Here is a 19,749-nt window from a genome sequence, read left to right as displayed (position 1 = left end):
AATGTGGCGCCATCTTGTGTGGTTATAGACACATACAACTTATATAGGGTAGGGTTTGGGGCTAATTTTAAAAAGACAAATTTTCAATTAAGTCATGGTGATTAGTACCAACCTAAACTCTGGGAAGAGAGACAAATAACCTTTATGGCTCCAAATGATTATGGACATGAGAAAGAACACTGTTACTATGTTTAAAGAAAACACATTGCAAATGGAAGCATGATCAATATATTTTTATTTTTTTCAAAGTATTATGACAAGGATTCATTCAACAGAGTCTTTAAAAGTTTATTAGTCTATGAAATACAATCTGGATTTCACCTCTTACAATTAACACAGACACCCTCGCACACACTAAAACATTGCAAAGACGTCTTTAAAAATGTATCTGCTAAACAGGATAACTTTATGTCTGCAGAAATTCATGTGCAAACAACAGCCGTTAACGGGCCAATGTCTTCATTCTGTGATAAACTGATTAAAATATTTCACTTAAAAGCATCTCATGTCATGTAAGCAGTGGTTCTCAAACCTACCACCCAAGATGATATTTTCTTTTCCAAGTACAACCAGACTTAAACCCAGACAATATCAGGCCAAAATTAGGACTAAACGTGGTCTAAAATCAAACTAAACCAGGTCTAAAATTAGACTGAACAATTGATAAATAATTACTCACCCAAAACATGAATTGATTTGTCTTTAAATTAAACAAATACTATAAACACTAGAGGGCCGTGTACTTCTAGATGCAGACACGCACCACAGTTTGAGAAACACTGCATTAAAGCAAACCAAACCAGTTTCTGTGATCATCAGTTTACAGGCAAAGAAGCGACAGACAAACCAGTCTACATTCATTCAGCCAAAAACCACTACACTTAACACACACCAACTGTACAAGTCACTAAGATGGGCAGTCATGGTTTTATTAGACTTAAAATAATGTATTGCTTTTTAAAAAGTTCTGACAACTTCACATCATCACCCATTGAAGTGCTGTTCTTGCCTACTGTTCAGACACAGACCATAGTATCAGATGTATCAAGCTTGCATCACCTGATCGAGCACTCACCTTTATTATAATGAAATATATGTTCTACCACCTGCTGCCAAATATAATACACTATTTATTTGGTTCAGACATTTAGCATCTACTCATATAGCACAGATACAACTCTTCATGTTTACATGAAGGCATCATTTGGTATGTATTTGGCCCTGAATATCATTAAATATAATGATTCAAAACTGATTTTTTTGAAACATGAAATACATGGGTCCTATTTATGATGCCAAATAAATATAGTAACCACACTAATTTAAAATGCCAATAGTAAAAGTTTCATGAACAGAGCAGATTTAGAGAATACATGCGTCCACAAAAAATCATTTAAATGCAAAGTGAATTGCCTTTTATCATCTTTTAGGTGACCGGTTGCCATAGGCCCCTTTTCTGCTGATCAACCCTGATCAATGAGTAAGTAATAGCATCTGAATCACATAACAACACCCCTGGCAGGGATGGTGCCAAATAACACACTTTGGGTGATTGTATGGTTACCATGGCCACCATGTACATTAAGATGTCATCGAGAAACAACACCGTCTTCCTCAATGCTGCATACTGGATTTGACATTTGGGGGAACAAAAAGCTTTACATTGTAACCTTGATCTTGCTGCATCAAAAATGCATTGTGCTTTAATTAACAGAGTAGGTATATGTAGATACAAATAAAATACAGGTACATTCACTTACAATATTAATATAGAGTTTTACATAGTTTATAAAATATATCAAGCTACTTTTTCCAACTACTAACATCTTTAGCTTTAACCTGTGCATGTACTAAGACTGAATTGAGAGGCATGATTGATCTATATGGCTTTTCCTTGTGCTGGCTTCAGCCATCACTACTAGACCCTTCTAAGACATAAAAATTTGTATTTTTTATTGCATGTTTCTACAAATCTACATTTAAATTGGTAGGGGATGTCAATTGTTTCTGGAGGTTTGATCAAGTGCACTTAATTGGCACATGTTATTTTGATAATAAAAGCAGTTTTAAACACACCTCTTAATATTAGTAGTATTTCAACAGACAACTGTGAGTGGGGCCTACTGCTAATCTCCAAACCACCTATTCAAGGCACTGCTTAAACTGTAAACATGGCTGATTAATAAAATGACCATAAAAGCATGACTACCAGAGCTCCAAGTGAATTGTAGTGAATTTCAGATGTAGGTGTAGGTCATGGCACAGATATTCAGTTCAAAAACATATATACTATGTAATATGTTAACTCTGGATCAGCCTACATGCACAATTAATATCTGCTCCAGTCTGCTGTCTTTGTAAATCTAAGAAGTCAAAGTGCTATCACTGTCAATATAATATTTCTGACTAATCTTAAAATAAAGTATCCAGCTTCCTCTCAGCTATTAACTTACATTACATAAAATATACTATATTCTAAGCTCAACTCATTTTAGGCTTGAATATATAGTCACTGTCCATGATGATATGGACTACAAATTCAGCTGTCATTCATCTACCCAAGACTTGCTTGCCAACAAGGATAAATAAAGATTCATTTAATTGACTAAAGGAAATAGTGGTTCTAGTTTCTATCCAAGTCTGCTGCAAAACACTAAATTTTGTCAAATGTCAAAAATATCAAAAAATCTTCAGTTACCAGACAATCTTGGGCTTTGAAAGATTAAAACTGAACTTTGGCAGAAATAAGTCTTCCATTTTGAAAACCTATAGTGCCTCATGAGTCTGCTGGTTTGCAGTAACACTACAGGGCTGCGTGTAGTATTTGATCAAGACAAAGATAAACCATCTGTTTCTCTCAACAACCTCACACTCACACAACAAAAAGTCTAGTAAAACTATATTACAGTGGAGACTGTAGCTGAATTTTGTGACTCTGTAGTTTCAATGATATTGCCAAAATTCCCATCTCTCTGTAGTCTCTCCATCAATTGTCCAACACAACAGTGTTTAGAATTTAATCCTCCCTCTGAAACTCAGCAAGAATATATTGCAATATAATAGCAATGCAAATGTAATTAAAATGCCAGTAGGCTTACACTATTAAAGAATCACCACATGGATATACAAGTTTCTATGTAGAAAACAATAGCCTTAAGAAACGATCTGCTGTGTCACATCATTTATAGATACTTTTAATTCAAGGCAATTCAAGGATTCACAGCACTCACTACAGTACTGAACGAGTGTGTTGTATTTATTTATTATAGGCTATACTTGTAGTAATTAAGAGCAAGCCCTTGAGATAAGAAAAATTCAGAAACATTTTAGAACAGCAATCTCAATATTAGGACAGACAAACTATGCCATTTTAAGTATCTGCTGACTTAAAGTGAGAGGTCAAATGTTGCCACTGCAGATGGGGTCATGATGCCACATCCACACTGTGTGGCACTGAAGGCATGTGACTACCATGAATGAGCTGCTTTGTATTTACATGTTTAGATATTAATGCCTTCTTCAAAAGTACACAACCACCAGGAATGATTTAGCAAATTCACAGGAACGTAATAGTTACGACTGAACACATTTTTACCATTTAAAGTAAAGACAAAAATATACACAATAAAAGTAGGTTTTAACATTTGTAGAACATTGGTAAGTTTTCACAATGTTGTTGTCAGCATGTTGGTATAAACAGTACTTTAAGGACTGTAGCCAGGAATGGATTTACAGATTGTAGTGTCTGTTGTGAATGTAAGCATCTGTAGATAAAATCAGTTTGAGAAAAGGATGATTTGTGTGCATGCGCTAGTAGAAGGTTTAAATGCCAAAAACCTGCTGCATTCACTGACCAACAGATACGCTTTCACCAGTTCATGATGCAGTTTCTGTTCAGTGTCATGAAGTACACCTGACTGCTGCCTCCAGACCGCACAGATGCAAAGAACACCTAAGAGATACAGAAGATGGTGTTGCCAAGATATCAAAGAGCAGCACAGCCTTGAAAAAAATACTTATACTATACGAACAATACTAGAGTATATTTTCAACTACACTGTTGTACTAATGTCTGATGTGTCCAGTGTCTCATTTCAGATGCTGTGTTGAGATAGTTATAAACAAAGAGACTGTTGTTCACCTACCTTGTCATTCCTTTCACAAAGAAACTTGAGCCTCTGAGCCCTTTTGTGCATGAACACTCCGTCCAGGTGGCCCGTCTCCACAGACCGGATCTCTATGGCCTTCTCTCCCCAACCCATGATCTGATTTGAGCAAATGTGGGCTGCAATAAAGTCTAACATTAGTATTTTTGGTTGATTTTTTTGGTCAATGCTGTTGCACAACTTTGTTTCTTTCATACCAACAGAGGTGGGCATTTCCCCCCACTGCAGGACCACATCCTTGATGATGCGCCCATAAGTGTTCACATAAACCCCTTCATCCTCATAACACAATAACATCTCCATCCCATCAGAGCTGGGCAGGAACACGATGGCATGTGGGGTTACTTGGCTCTGAATCTGTGGCAACAGTGGATATGTGGATTAATTTACATAAAACATATGAATTATATTGTATGTATAAAATGTTGAAAAAACATACATGGACAGGTATATAAATGTCGTAGTTGTTTCCAGAGTCTACATCAATGGCATGGAAACCAGCACAAGAGCCATAAATGACTTTAAGCCTCTGACCCTCCTCTACAGTCAGATCCACCAGGAGCGGTCGATGTGGCAGGTCTGAAAAAGACTGGTTCACACAACAAATCCAGGTTTAGAGTGACCAAAATGAAGCCATTATTCCTAATGTACAGCAAATAGAGAAAATCTTACCTTGAAGGCCATGAATTTGTGATAAGGCTTTGGAGCCCAAGCATATACTTCTACTGCGTTCTTCAATGCAATGACCAAGAATTTTATTCTCTCATATTTCACTAGAAAAAAAAAAAAATCACCACAAAATTAGAACATTATTCAAATAACAAACAAGCTTAAACAGAGATATAAAAAATTACTAGAACTCACCAACTTTGTAGTGCACACAACCCTCCATCTCGCCCACAGTGGTCCAGCCCTGTTTCTTCTCCACCTCGGGATCATTGTGTAGGATCTTATTCCTCAGCCAGGCCAGGTAGTACACACGAACTTTGTTCTTCTTGCCTTAAAAGACAAAGTAGAGATGAGACACTTATTTACATTTTGCAGTCTATAATTAGTGATTGTCCAATATGGAGTTATTTTAGCCCATATCAATAACCAATATCTTTCAATGTTGTTATCAACATTTTAATACATCTATTATAGTGAAGTTACATTAAAAGATCACAAATTAGCTTTTTCTTTTATCAAATTATAATTTGTTGTGTTTTCTCAGAATGACACATAAGCTTATCACATCCCAATCTAAGATTATTTATTAAACGACTGAAATATTTATAGCGACGTGGGCAGCCGTAAAAGACCTGATATAGTGATGAGCAGGTTGAGGCCCTCCAGGACGTCCATCTGCTGGAACCTACGGGAGTTGATTAAAGGATAAACTTTGCCCTGTCCACTACGGTCCAACAGCTTCAGCCCATTTTCTGTGCCAACCAGCAGGTTCACCCCTGAAAATACACATACACTCAAGGTTGCAAAAGACTAAAGAAATGCCTGTGGATTGATTTGCCGACCAAAGTGAGCAATTAGCGAGCCCTCAAAACTATTTAGAATCCCTCTCATCTGACTATGCATCTGATCCAAATAGCACTCACAACATGCAATGATAACTATGCATACAGAGAGGTACTAGTATTCATATGTAAAAAGGCAGATTAAACTCATGATTCACTGTCAAATTTCCATGCCAAATCCTTATAGTTATATCCCAATTTATAATGTTAATATTATAAGCTCACTAAAATGAATTGATTAATTAAAAAGATCAACTCAGCCAGTTAGTCGGTCAATGGAGTCTTAGTTAAGGACTACAGACTTCTTCTGGAGGTATAGAGGCAATTCAAATAAATATTGCAGATTTATGTAGATATATGGCCCTCACCCCAAAGAGCAGCACACAAAATCTCTGAGTTGAATCTTTTCTTGTATTTCCGGATCTCTGGAGTATCTGTGGGTGGGCGTGTGTTGGTGGGATTTACATTAACCATGGATCCTTTCCTCACTTCCATCTTCAATTGTTCAAACCTAGAGCCTTAAAAAGGAAATGGTTTTAGCACAACATCCAAAGGTTAGGTTCCAGAGGTGTGAAGCTTCATACAGACCACTTAGCGACATATTGTCTCCTTGGCCTGGGGACTGGTACATGCCAAGATCTACAAATGTCGTGAAGGAGGACTTTCCAGTGGCTTTAACCAATCCTCTAGATTGGTACTGTAATGTGCAAGTAAAGTGGGGTTAGATAATAAAATATTTCAAAATGTTTATTTATGTTCCTAAGCAGGCAGGTTGGCACAGCTATACTAAGTATCCTAAAATAGCTTATATTTAACTTACATCATAGACAGACTCCTTCCCAGGGGAGGAGTGGGAAGCTGAGTCTGTAGGGGAATGGGAGGGCTGCACCACATCTGGTAGGTTAGTGTAACCATTATGGTTTCGCTTCTCTGGGGTCTTCAAGACACAAAAGGGTAAGAAGTCACTCAGATGGCTCAATATACAATAAAATATACTTATTTAAAAGGACATCAACTTGGAATCTTAATTAGGGCAAGCAATTATCTTCTATTGCACAGGATCAGTAACATAATAACAGACAATTGCAGAGCAGAAGACAACTGTGTCCCTTTTTCAGTGACAATAGTTAAGAGCTTCTTTGTGCATTGAGATGACTCACCCTCTGCACCAGCATGGTCTGGTCCCCGTAGCCTCCAGCCTGCTCTCCCTCTCCTTCCTCACCTTCATCTTCATGGACCACCATGGTGTTGACTGAATCTGTGTCTGCATCTCTGTGTCTACAGTAAAATCAAAATGTGTCAACAGTATATATTTCATGATGTATAGTGCATAATTCATGAATGAACATAAATGTGTCAAGTGTTAATACCGGTCAGTGGGGCTCTCCTCCTCCTCTGGTCCCTCTCCACTCTCGCTCTCCTCACTGCTCTCACTGCTCTCGGAGGATGACGAATAATCATTGGCCTTTACTGGAGGTCTAGGCTGCTCCTCAGCTCTCTCCTTGGCATAGAGGCCATGATCCTGTGTGTACAGTCAATCACAGATCACATTTTAGCATTAATGTAAAGTAACTTAAATACATACAGTTAATGAGCCAAACTGAAACAAAACAGTAAACACAAAGCACCCAAATTATCTTCAAGACATTTACACCAAGACCGTGTCAAATGAAACATCAAAATCCTTTTGTTTTTTACTGAATATAAAATTGGGTAACATGCATTTGATCATGTATATGTATTGTGGGCATGACCATGCATCAAGACTCAACACATGACACATGACACAGCAATAAGCAATACTAACCTCTCCTATAGCCCTCTTGTAACTCTGTATGGTCAAAACATTAATAAAACAAGTGTAAAGAATATATTAAACAACTTAAAACTTTCCATCATATAACGCTTTTTGGTTATATTTATCATAAATACATTTTATTGAGCCTCCCTGTACGGAGTATAATGCATCATACATACAGTAAGTGTATAACTTACAGCGGGCCGTCCAGGGCGAGAGGAGGTGCGAGACTCTCCTGGCTTATGACGATTGTCATGGGACAGAATGGGTGAATCCATTTTTGAGGAACCTGAAAAAACAGGAGTTATTAAACGTGCTTTAATTTTGACAGAAATATAAGTGCAAGGAGACGTACTCAAGATGCGATGCCTCTCCAGGGAACCAGTTTGGGGCAAATTGGAAATGACGCTTATACTGTCGCCTCTCTCCCAGCGGTCATTACGACTAAGATCTGGATTGCTGCCATAAAAAAGTTCAATCATTGTCCAGTCCAGTCATCTGTGTCTATGTAAATTTGTAAACACAAGGAAAAGAAAGTAAATATCCACAAGAGTTATACCTGGCTCTTATTGGATGCCTGATGCCAGATGTCAAGTTAGTGTTCAGAGCTGTGGCAATTGATGCTGTTCTTTGAGGAATCTGAATGGGGGAAAAAACATCTTAAATGTAACAGTGATGTGCAAAGTAATAATATTTGAAATTGTATTGAGAGAGTTAAAAGAAACTGAAATACAAAGATTTTTCACTACATTATGTAACATAATTGTGGCTTTGATTTTGATGAAAGGACATACTTTGGGAGGCAGCTCCACATCAGGCAAGCGGATCCAGGGCCCACGTTCCTCTCTTATCTGGTGCACCTGTGGAGCAGGGTTCTCAGAGGTGGGGTCTGAGTTTTGTCGCACCAACTCTCTAGAGTGAGTGGGCCGAGGTGTGGGGGTGAGGGAGGGGTCCTGGGTGGGGAAGGCAGACATGTTCTTAGTGGGCTGGTCACAGAGGGACTGGGAGCGAGGCACAGGAGCAGCATAGGGTTTTAGTGGCACCAAATGAGCCATTTGGAACTGTAGCAGCACCAAGAGGGATCAACAGCCATGTGTAAGAAACAGTGCAAAGGAAGGTGGGTAATCAAGTGAAAGATGAGAACGCCGTTAACAAATGCGGGAGAAACAAGAAAGAAGAAGAAGAAAATGTAAGTGCATAGGCCAGAAATATACCCATCAAAGCTGATTGAGACCTTAGGCAAAAGCAGCCAAAGGTTCCCCATCTTAATAGCACTGACCTTGCCCTGTCCTCCTTGGGGTTCAACAGGTCTCTGCATGGGAGGGGTCTGAGCAGACTGGGCCCCTGATTGGCTAATGGAGTCGGAGCGAGACTGGATGGCAGTGTCTGAGACAGTGGTGCAGATCTTAGGGGAGCCTTGTCTGTTGAGTTTACTTCGCTCCTCGACCTATATATATTAATGTATTTTATATTAATTTTTTTATGTGTAATATATATATATATATATATATATATATATATATACACATACACATACACATACACACACACACAAGATAGTAGCAGCAGTATACCAGCAGTGTATTACGATTAGGTGAGTACCTCACGTGCCCATGAAGGCTTGTTATTAGGCTCCAGGTTTTTGTTGTAGTGGTAGAGCTGGGGCTTCTTCTCCTGTTGCTGTTGAAGAGACACGAGATATGCGTGTTCCTGCTGCAGCTGCCTCTGCAGACGCTCTGACTGACGCTGCTCCTCCAGCTGCTTACGCTTGTACTCCTGAGATCAAAAATAACAGTCAACAACTAGAAAACTATAAGCATAGGTACGGATTAACATAAACAGAGAATAAATGGTGCACACACCTATTGGTCCTAAGGACAATTATTAGCAGTAAAATTGTGGTATATTCACTACTAGTTTGGTTTAGTGTGAAAGCTACAATAAACTATAAACTAAACACAAATTGGGGAAAAATTGGGATTAAACATGTAACTGAACCTGGCTAGTCCAGTTTCAGGATTAAGAGTGAACTAAAAAAGGACAAAACCAACTACAAATCAAGAATAAAAAGGAGCTCAAACAAAGAGCAAATTGGAACAAGTGTGAATGCATCCGTAGTCCACGTTTCAATCAGATAATTTCAAGTGAGCCAAACACAGGTCATGGGAACACTTTAAATGAAAGGGATCGTAGCTTTAAAAACTAGAGATAAAATATGAAGGGGGCAGTTACCATAAGTAGTGCTTGCTCCTGAAGTAACTGCTGTTGGAGGATTTCCAACTGCCGCTGTTCCTCCTCTAACTTGTGTCTGATAAATTCCTGCAGAAGTGGAGGGGTGATCAGGTACAAAAACAAACCGTAAAAAGTTGCATTATATTTTCAGTATAGAGCATGTGCAATACACTAGTTACAAAGCTATGCTTTTCTCATAGAAGGCTACTGTCTATTATCATAAAAATATGATAATGTTATGATATAAATGAAATCCTAAGCTTGCAGATAACAGATGCAAAGTACACATTTTGTGCATGAGCTTATTATACAGCTATAAAGATCTATCAAGATTTCAAATGTCAAGAATAGAGTGAGGGATAAAGCTTTATTCATTATTTATAAGGTAGTCTTCTGCTTTGGGTAGAAGGGAAATGAGCAGGAGAGACACAACAAGCTCACCCACAGAAAACTCATCTCTGAATAAATACTCTAATTTAGACCCTTGCTGCTATGGCAACCCACTCATGGAATTTCACCGGCAGAATGTGCTGCTGAATGACACGCCCACGCTCTGTTCTGATTGGTTAGTGGCAGTGCTATCGCTATTGTGATTGGTTACCTGCTCTCTCTCTGCCATCCTCCTGTCTTCCTCTCGTCTCATATCATCAAGTCTTCGATGGGCACCTTTTTCTTGCTGCCTCACCATTTCCCGTTCCTTTCTCTGTTGCTGTGTGCGAATGGGTGACAGGAAATAAACAATACAATATGAATTTAATTTTTTTGCAACCTCTGCTGTCTTGTCTAAGTGTAAAATGATTTGTCAGTGATGCAAACTCCTGGAAGAGTTATAACACTTGCTAACCTGCATTTTGAGCTTTGACCATTTTGACTTAAAATATGCATAACATTGTGGTTACCTCTTCAAGGCGGCGGCGCTGCTCTTTCTGCTCCTCAATGCGTTTCTGACGATCATGCAGTAGCTGCCGTTTGTGCTCCTCCGGGTCTCTGCACTGAGCAGCCAGTTGGGCCTGTTGCCTCTTTAGGGCCTCTGACCGCTCCTTATTTTCCTGCTGCAAACGCTGGAAGTCTCGCCTCAAAGTCGACTCCCCAGGAACGTTAAGTATTGAACTGGAAATAGAAATAAACTTAATATCAATCTAAAATCTCTCCTAGACAAACAAGCAATTACCTGGATTCTCTGTCATCTCCTCGATTTTCATCCTCTTCATCACTTCCACTGTACTCATACTCGGTCTCCTCTTTACAACACAATAAACATCAGTGTTTAAATCACCTAAACCCGTCAGCATCTACTTTTAAATCAAGCCTACCCTTTTCCCCCCTTTTCTTCCGTGTCCGGTCAATGTGGTCTTTGAGCTGAATTCGGACCTGCCGCTCAGTTGGCTGGTCCCGGATAAACGAGTGCTTGAGCAGCTGCTCCGTAGACGGTCGGCTGGGATACGTCTTCACCAAACAGCCCTCAATGAAGTCAATGAATTTCTTTGACCTGTGAAGGTGGATCGTGTTGGGAAAAGAGAGGATATAACGAGTATATATTGATCATAAATTAATTATAGATTAAAATAAATAAATAAATAAAACCATGAAATAAGTCATTAAGTTCTGCATGGAGTATGCAGTAGGTATGCACTCCTTAATGCCAACTCTAAATATCTGAGGTTAATTGCTTTTCATTGTAAAAGGTTTACATAAAAACATTAAAAACAATAATAAACAGAATAATAAAAACACTAAAATAATACATTCAGAATGCTAAGAAATATCCAATCTATTAGTGACCGGACTGGGAAGAGCATAAGGAGCAAAATGAGGTGAAAACAGAAGATGGCAGAATAGCAAAGTCACAAAATCATAAGCGCAGACAAACTTTTCTTATAACACATTTAAAGTGAAGTACATTGTACAGTACACACAGTGTCAGTAATCACATAAAAGTGTACATCAGATTAACTATTTTTAAAAGGTCAGGCAGAACAGCATAGCTAGGTAGGGTTTTTATTTGCAAGCACTGTGGTCGGGGAAAATTGTTTTCCATATTTAACCCGAACAGATAGGATTACACATGTACCTGTTGGGCAAACAATGCAACAACAAGTAACTTACCACTTCTTTGACTTAAGTTTAGGAGGGGGATTCCGGGGAATCAAGAAGAGAGCCCTCATTGGGTGCATGTCACACAAAGCTGAAGAAATAAAAGGAAATTGTGGTATGAAACGGGAGCAAAATGCCTGTACAAAGCCACAAGGCAGTGATAGTGTAACATGAATGTGTGCTCATATAATGGTTTGTAAATAATACAAGCCACCGTTACAAACACCGTCTCCTCAAACATGTCTACAGCTGCTGTTATCCAATCTCTCCTGGAGCCTGGGGCTTACTGTTGAAGTGAATATAAGAACAACGACTGTGAGTCACTGTTTTCCCAGCGTAGGTAGCTAAACCTGACTGGTTAGCTACAGTTTCACATAAAAACTTCAACACAGCAGTGGTGGATAAGCAGCAATCAGGATTTTTATATTATCCTTCCTGGTGAAAGTTAATTTTGAACTGACCATAACAAATTATTTATTCAATCACTTTGGGTTGGATGCAGTTCCCTCTCTCCTTACTCCTATTTAAGTATTTTGGAAGTAGTCCTCATAGTGCACCTTGGTGTGTGCACAAAAAGGATTCATGAGTTGCTGCAGATCTGAGAGTAAATATGAAGTAAAAATGCTTAATGTGTACAAGACACAGCAATCGGTAATTAAAGATTAGTGACAGTTTACAGAAGGTTTATGTGATGCCAGAAATCTGACACATATTGTGTCAATCAACTGGCATTTGGTTACAAAACCTATTATTTATCATCAATCACTTTTTTTTATAGTCTTTCACTTTGTCACAAGTGACATCCAATAATACTGAAGTGTACATGCTGCATTATTTATTATAGCATGTCAACAGGCAAGTAGTCAGTCCCAGCTGCAGCCACAATACAGCCTGATCTGAGGACTGTGAAAGCCTACTACACAACAAACTTAAGATTTTAAGTTCAACGCATGATCAATTAAAACATGTTTCAGTTGAATACTGGAACAAAGGTTTCTCAGTGGCCTTGTTCATATGCACACCAAAATCTGATTATAATCCGATTCCTGGAACTTTAAGATTATATACTGCAACTGCAAAATCTGATGAGTGTAATCAGAGGGACCATGATCAGAAAGAAATCAGATGATGTGGCCGTTTAGATGTCATTTTAATGACATCTAAACGGTTCTTAAAACTCTAAAAATCTGATAATCACATTTTGAGTGTGCATGTAACCGCAGCTAGTGCATTACACAATACAATGAATGATTTAAAGCAATTCTTAATCAATAGTAAGGCGCAATCAGTTCAATTTTTTACTAAGGTTTGACAATGAATTTAGCAGCAGACAGAACAGCCTCCACAGGCCGGCTACCATCTCACGACTACACCTTGATTACAGTGAGTCAGCACCATCTGACAACACAGACAAGCCGGCTGCTCATGACAGACACATCCATTCATGTGGTTTCTCAAATGTATTTGGAGAAATCTATAAGCCTATTTGCATTTATGACAAAGGGAAACTTCTTACGGGGCGCTCCCTCTGCCATCTCGATGGCTGTGATTCCCAGAGACCAAATGTCACTCTGAAAAACACAATAGAGAATGAGATATTTCTACCTCAATAATGGCGCCATGTACAGAAATGATATAAAGCAGGTTACCCTAAAGTCGTAGGTGGAGTCTGGGTTCTCATCACATGCGATGACCTCTGGTGCCATCCAGTAAGGAGTGCCAATAAAAGTGTTCCTTCGACCAACCGTCCTGTCTAACTGAGCACTAACTCCAAAATCAACTAAACAGGTCAAACAAAGAGGAGAGAAGTTGAGTGACTGGTAAAACACCAGTAAATGTTGCTTCAAATACACAAAACACAAATTGTTTTTACCAAGTTTGACTTCTGCGTTCTCTGTCAACAGCACATTCTGCCCTTTGATGTCCCTATGGATCACTTTATGAGCATGGAGGTGGGACAGGCCCTGTTTAGAAAAAGGAGAGTTTAGGTGGTCCATCTTGACCAACAGATATACAATTTGTCAATTTAAGAACACTACTGCGTACCCTTAGGATTTCTCTACAGATGTAAGCAATCCAATCCTCTTTTAAGGAGCTTCCTTTTGTGTTTTTTACAAGGTCTGTCACTGATCCTGCCCCACAAAACTCCATCACCAACTGAAAAAAAACCAAACTTAAGTGAATACAGTACATTCAATAATCAAAGCATAAATCATAGTACTGAAAATGATGCTTGGCACACCCAAAGTTGATCATCGTGCCCTGGTGGACTTTTCTTGACAAAAGCACCATAGTAAGTGGCTATGTTTCGGTGGTGGCTGTATTTCTTTAGCATGTTGATTTCTGCTTTGATCTCTTCCTCCTCCTCCTCTGTAACATCCATCACCTTGATGGCTGCCAGCTGCCCAGTTTTCACGTGACGCCCCTGAAGCAAACAAGTGTATACTTCAATTTCAGCTTTATGCAATTGTATGTAGGTTTTTTGATTCTAAAGTGTTTTAATGTCTTAAAAGCACTGATATCACTTTTCACTAGAAAAGACCCAAAAGGAATACAAGTGACTATATGCCCAATAACTGACCTTGTACACTTGTCCATAGGTCCCATTGCCAACGACCTCGACCAGCTCAAAGATTCCTGCTGGATCCTGTGGAAAAACAAAAAACAGGATTCATCAGGTGCAGTATGTGACTTGCAGACAAACGTAGGATGGATGTTGTGTCTGTATGTGTGTATAGAAAAAGAGTGTGAGAGTTAGAACAGGCTACCTAAAGTCCAATGGTTAAAATAAAGTGTTCAAATGCTTTGTTCTTTGAGGCATGTTGACACCTTTGTGTTTATGTTACAGCAAACCATGTCAGGTAAAAAAAAAAATCATGTCAAAAAACAGAAATAGATCCTTTTCTTTTTGTGTTACAAATCGATATGTAGAGCATCTAAATAGATATGTAGAGCTCAATATTGTTGGGTTCTAATGGACTACTCCTGACTACACATATAGAGCCTAAATACTACTGTTTACTCTCAAAGTTATGAGGAATGTAATGAGACCAGTTAATCTACACAGCATTCAACTCTATTTATAGATTTTGACACAAAAGAAAACAGCCTGCCAAGATAAAACTAACTTACAAAAGCAAGAAGTAACCCAGTCATATAAATCCCACTGACTAGTAACTCTATGCTCCTGTATGGGCTCTGACCCACAAGTACAAATATTTGTAGTATATATATTTTGAAATGCATATGTTAAACTGAGCAATAACTTGTAGAATTGCCAACTTTACAGGGTTGAATAGGATCAGGATTACCAGGCTTTGGCAAAGAAGCACAATCAATGTTTATCCGATTTTAAACATGTCCAGAAGTATTGACAAAAAGACTGAAATATATAACTGACAAATAAATACAAGAATCACATGTTTGTACAGATCTAAACTTAGATTAGTAGCTTGTATACAAACTAAGAGCAGTTATTTTGTTCTTTGTGGAGGAAATTAATGTACTTCAAAAATTACAGCCATTGGAATTTGTCAATTTTGTCCAAATTTCAATTTTGATTTGAATCTTGCAGCCCTAGTATATATTTTTCCCCAAAAGAAATGGTGAAATGGATTAATGGAACACTTAAAAACATTTCAGAGTATAGGCTTAATGGTGCAGGCCAGTGGACAGAGGGGCCACTACAGGACAGTGAGACATCATCAGGCTAGTCTCGTCATGTTCAGAAGACTCCAACACAACAATGGAAAGCTGGAGGTAGGGGTGGGCGATATGGACCAAAATGAATATCTCAATTATCCTAAAAAAGAATATTCAAACGATATTTTAATAATGTGTCAGGAATGTGCTAAAATGTGTCTTCATTGAGGTTAAAGTACTGCAAAACATGAATGGAAGATTAAATTCAATCAAAACAAGAATGGTTAACTTTATCACTTTATCAATGATCATTATAGGGCTGAGCGATTTATGAAAAATATCCAATTGCGATTTTTCTGATAAGCATTGCAATTAGGCTGGCGATTAAAATGTGAACTTTGCACAGAATCCCATTATTAAAATATTAAACACATCCAGAAGAGTTGACAAAAAGACTGAAATATATACCTGACAAACTCATACAAGAATCACATTTCAGAACATGTTTGTACAGATGTGTTTGTACAGGGTTAGCAGCTTTTGCACAGATTAAGACTATAGTAACTACTATACTACTGTATATAGTCATTTAAAAATTGCAGCCTTTGCAATTTGTCAATTGCGTACATTCAAATTGGGATTTCGATTAGATTACAATTAATGTGGCAGGCCTAGACTTCATCACCAAAACTTCTAAAACAGATTACTAACTTCATCAGCTATTCGTAACTGACAGAATTAATATTGCAGATGCTACACACTAATTAAAATGTGCCATAAATAGCTAAATTCACATGATGTATATGTTAATTTACAACATATAAGCCAGTAAAATGCTCCATTGGGCAAGAAAAACAAAATCAGCGCACTTCTACTGAGACATCACATTTAAAGACCAGACAAGTTCTTAGACAGGCAAAATGAAGAAAATGTAAACACTAAACGACGATGACTCAAGACTTTACCCTGAATTACAAAATAAAGATCTTTTTCACAAAACACACAATCCAGATACTAATAAGGAGTAGGTAGCTTTGACTTCATTATGCAACTCCCTCCCCAGAGAAACAGGGAAAATGACAAAGCCATATTGAAATGGCGTGAAAGTGGAATAGCTTAAGAAGATGTGTGGGTGGTGAGACTGCTGCTTTGGTTTAAAATGTACAGCATGACTTATCTGGCTTTCATCTGCTTCCAATGATGGGTTTCAGCCTTCAACAAGGAGGGGAAACGCATTGTAAAGTACGATTTAGCACATTTGTGAGTGTGTATAAAGAAAATACATGTAGGATAACACGGCTTCAGCACATACTTGGGTCGGTGGGAGCTATGACGTGAAACAGAGTGGCAGAGTAGTATAAGGAACAATAATATACAGTGAGAGTGGGTGTTGAGGCAGAGGCGGCGAATTCACCCACGTCCAAAGCAAAAGGTGTGGGTTGAGAAGAATGAAATCAGGAGGAAGGGTACAGCTGCCTGGAGGACTAGCCTCACCAACTTAACTAAATAAATATGAAACAGTGACCAAATAAACTGATAAAAACTGAGCAGGGAAATGTAGCAGGAGATACCAGGCTTTTGTGTTGTTAATAAATAACCATTAAACCGCTGGGATACAGGGCAAGAATTCCTCCAAATGATAGTCCTCTGGCAGTTAAAGAACAACACAGCCCTAGGCTGAGCTAAAGACACTATGCCAAAGTGGGAGGAAGTGGACCATACGTTTCCTGCTCTGATGTCATAGTGGACACAGGAAGCTCCTCCAACATCTGCTATCCATGGTTAAGCAGCTGCAAGTGTAATCAGATATATAGAATATTACTAAGATAAATAACTAATAGCTTCACAATAAGACACATTTATTGTATGAAAGAGGCTTTGTAACTGTTGCAAAGTTACATAATGCCTACCAATGTGTACCAAAATAAAGTCACAAGACTAGACTTTCTCACAAGTTCCTGAGAAAACTGATAAATCTAAAAATCTGTGTTGAATTTGTTACTTGTAGAATTTGCATAACTAATTATTTTATTCTGGTTCAAATAATTTTTTAAGGTCTTTAGATCAGTGGGAAAGTATCAGGTGACCAAACAACCCAGGATTTAGATTACAAAAGATCTATGTTAAATGCTTCATGTCAATGAAAGCTACTCTTGCAAGTGTTTATTTTTTAGGATTACTATTCCTAGGAATTTCTTAAGCAAGTATTGACAATGTTGCAGGTATAAGTAGGTTGTGTGTGGCTGTTTCTTGCATTACCTGATGTTATCAACTATGGCCTGTGTATAGAAGCTTGAAGAAAGTATCAAATACATCATTTATGATATCATTTTAAGAGGTATAGGCTATTTAATGAATTCTCTCACTGAATATGGCTAAAAAAGGGTGGGAGTGAGGTGTCCAATACATTTGCACACAAAGGTTTGCATTTGATACCAGTACTGTCTCTCAGGTGATTCAGGTGTTGCAATAGTTTAGCATTGTGCAGATAATAATACTACTTACCCTGAGTGCAGCGAGGTCTATGTCATCCAGGCTTCGTGTGGGGGCGTTTTCAGACATTCTGGCAAAACTTACTGCGTTAGCGAAGTAACCCACTTATTTACAACTAACAGATCAGCGTTTGGCTGCGTTATCGAATGCAAAAAGCCTCGTTTAAAGATAAAATTCAAGAAAAAGGCCGTGGTAATATGCCATAGACACCACTGGCGCTTAGATTGGCAAAAACATTGCAGAATCAAGTGGCACAGGCGCACCCAGCAGGCCAGCTCACGTAAAGTCTGATCCAACGTCTGAATGTTATCACCAGCTTATAATTGTAATTTCAAATGCATTTAACTTAAAATAACACTCTATGTGCGTCACAAATCCTCTATTAGCACCAGTCTCTAAAGTGTCAGTAGTCAGTGGAGCTCTGGGTTTGCTGTGCACCTCGCTGCGCTCGATCATTTTGACAAGACGTCGCGTCTCCGAGGCTTTGCGACATCACAGGAGATTTTACAAAAAACAAAACCCAAAATGACGACAAAAGTACTAAAAGCCGTACCTACCCCACCGTGCCATCCCTGTCTGTGGAGGCAAAAGTCTAACTGTGGTTAAGCAGCGCAAATGCTGCCTTCAAGAACAGCGCAATGTCTGTGTGATGGCGCCGAATCCGACCAGAACCAAGAGCATTACCCAAACATTAAACTACACCCGCCAACACGGCTTTCACCTGTGTCCAACACAAAAATGGGCCTTAATGGCACCTGTCAAACTTGAACACGACTTAAATATTCCGTGATTCTTAAGTAATCAAAATATTGAGTCAGGTGCGCACAATCTCTCGTAACTGGCTAACCAGAATGATTCAGGCTAACACGCTAAACGCTACCTTCCACAATAAAGTTTCCTGGTTCATCCATTTTCTATGTTGACAGTCGCACCTAGCACTGTCAACCTTCCGCGGAAAACACAGGCAGAGCCAGGCGGACAGGCGGGTGGACAGGCGGACAGAGACAAGCACACAGAGACAGGAGGGCGGTCTGGTGTCGCTTTGGCCAACACGGTGCTGCTGTAAACTATGTCCCTCCGACGTCTCAAGTTGTGCGTTGCGCTCGATCGGTCGCAGCCAAACTGTGACTACAGAAATGTGATCCCAAAAGGCCAAATGTACGATGCAGTAAACTTGTTATCTCGCCATGTTTTGCTTTCCGTGGATTCGTCCCTCCTCCCTGTGCTGCCTGTGCTGTGGTTTGGAGGGTGTAGTGACGAGGAGCTGCACACTCCTCAAGTGTTTCTCCTTTCGGAAAACTACGGCACTTCATCAGGGACAAACGACACAAACTACATTTAGACTGCGCCAGTCCAGGTAATAATAGTTTTGATTATGAATTCAGTGACAATAGATTATTCAAAACTAGTTAAATGAGTTTTCCGTTAACTTTTTTATTATAAAAATGTCTGTTAAAGTTACAATTTTCTGGCATTACTTTCCTGAATAACACAGATACATTTTTTTAAACTACAATTAGTGATCTATATGTGCTTAACAATGCCAAAAAACAACAAACATTGTACAGTGTCATTTCTCATGGGCTCATGTAGTTGTTGCATCTTTAATGAAAGCACAGACTACTGCATTTCTGGCTACAACAAAGTCAACAGAGAAGAGCAGGCACAGCCATCACCCTGCATAGGCCTGAGATACAGTCTTGCTCAGTGCCACATGAAAAATGTAGCATCTTAGTAACTTTATTACTGGTGTACATTTGAAAACAAAGGTGAAATGTTTTTCTTCTGGGTAACTCACCTTTGTGAGACAAAC

At 38.8% G+C, this 19,749-nt stretch overlaps 1 protein-coding gene across 2 annotated transcripts; it reads right to left on the bottom strand.

Annotated features, from left to right (window-relative positions):
* Nucleotides 1–272: 272 nt before the first annotated feature.
* On the bottom strand, nucleotides 273–19,250 carry mink1 (misshapen-like kinase 1). Of its 2 annotated transcripts, none has more exons than XM_055226803.1 (31): nucleotides 17,949–19,250; nucleotides 14,383–14,448; nucleotides 14,044–14,226; nucleotides 13,848–13,958; nucleotides 13,675–13,765; nucleotides 13,451–13,581; nucleotides 13,318–13,372; nucleotides 11,814–11,892; nucleotides 11,021–11,196; nucleotides 10,879–10,948; nucleotides 10,607–10,817; nucleotides 10,309–10,416; nucleotides 9,708–9,794; nucleotides 9,078–9,251; nucleotides 8,755–8,922; nucleotides 8,270–8,428; nucleotides 8,035–8,114; nucleotides 7,831–7,934; nucleotides 7,673–7,764; nucleotides 7,048–7,199; nucleotides 6,838–6,955; nucleotides 6,498–6,614; nucleotides 6,266–6,374; nucleotides 6,046–6,195; nucleotides 5,468–5,611; nucleotides 5,031–5,165; nucleotides 4,839–4,939; nucleotides 4,606–4,755; nucleotides 4,364–4,523; nucleotides 4,146–4,285; nucleotides 273–3,952 (listed from the first exon to the last, which is right to left on the bottom strand). In XM_055226803.1, the coding sequence occupies exons 1-31, from the start codon at nucleotides 18,003–18,005 to the stop codon at nucleotides 3,869–3,871; spliced, it is 3,762 nt and encodes a 1,253-aa protein (XP_055082778.1). In that variant the 5' UTR covers nucleotides 18,006–19,250; the 3' UTR covers nucleotides 273–3,868. The 2 variants fall into 2 exon arrangements, with proteins under 2 accessions (XP_055082778.1, XP_033834274.1); XM_033978383.2 differs by having other exon boundaries at nucleotides 8,270–8,536; nucleotides 17,949–19,185.
* Between the last annotated feature and the right edge of the window lie 499 nt (nucleotides 19,251–19,749).

Source organism: Periophthalmus magnuspinnatus, chromosome 14 (assembly GCF_009829125.3).
Source record: "Periophthalmus magnuspinnatus isolate fPerMag1 chromosome 14, fPerMag1.2.pri, whole genome shotgun sequence".
Classification (NCBI taxonomy): Eukaryota; Metazoa; Chordata; class Actinopteri; order Gobiiformes; family Gobiidae; genus Periophthalmus; species Periophthalmus magnuspinnatus.
This window is presented reverse-complemented; position numbering and strand designations above follow the sequence as displayed.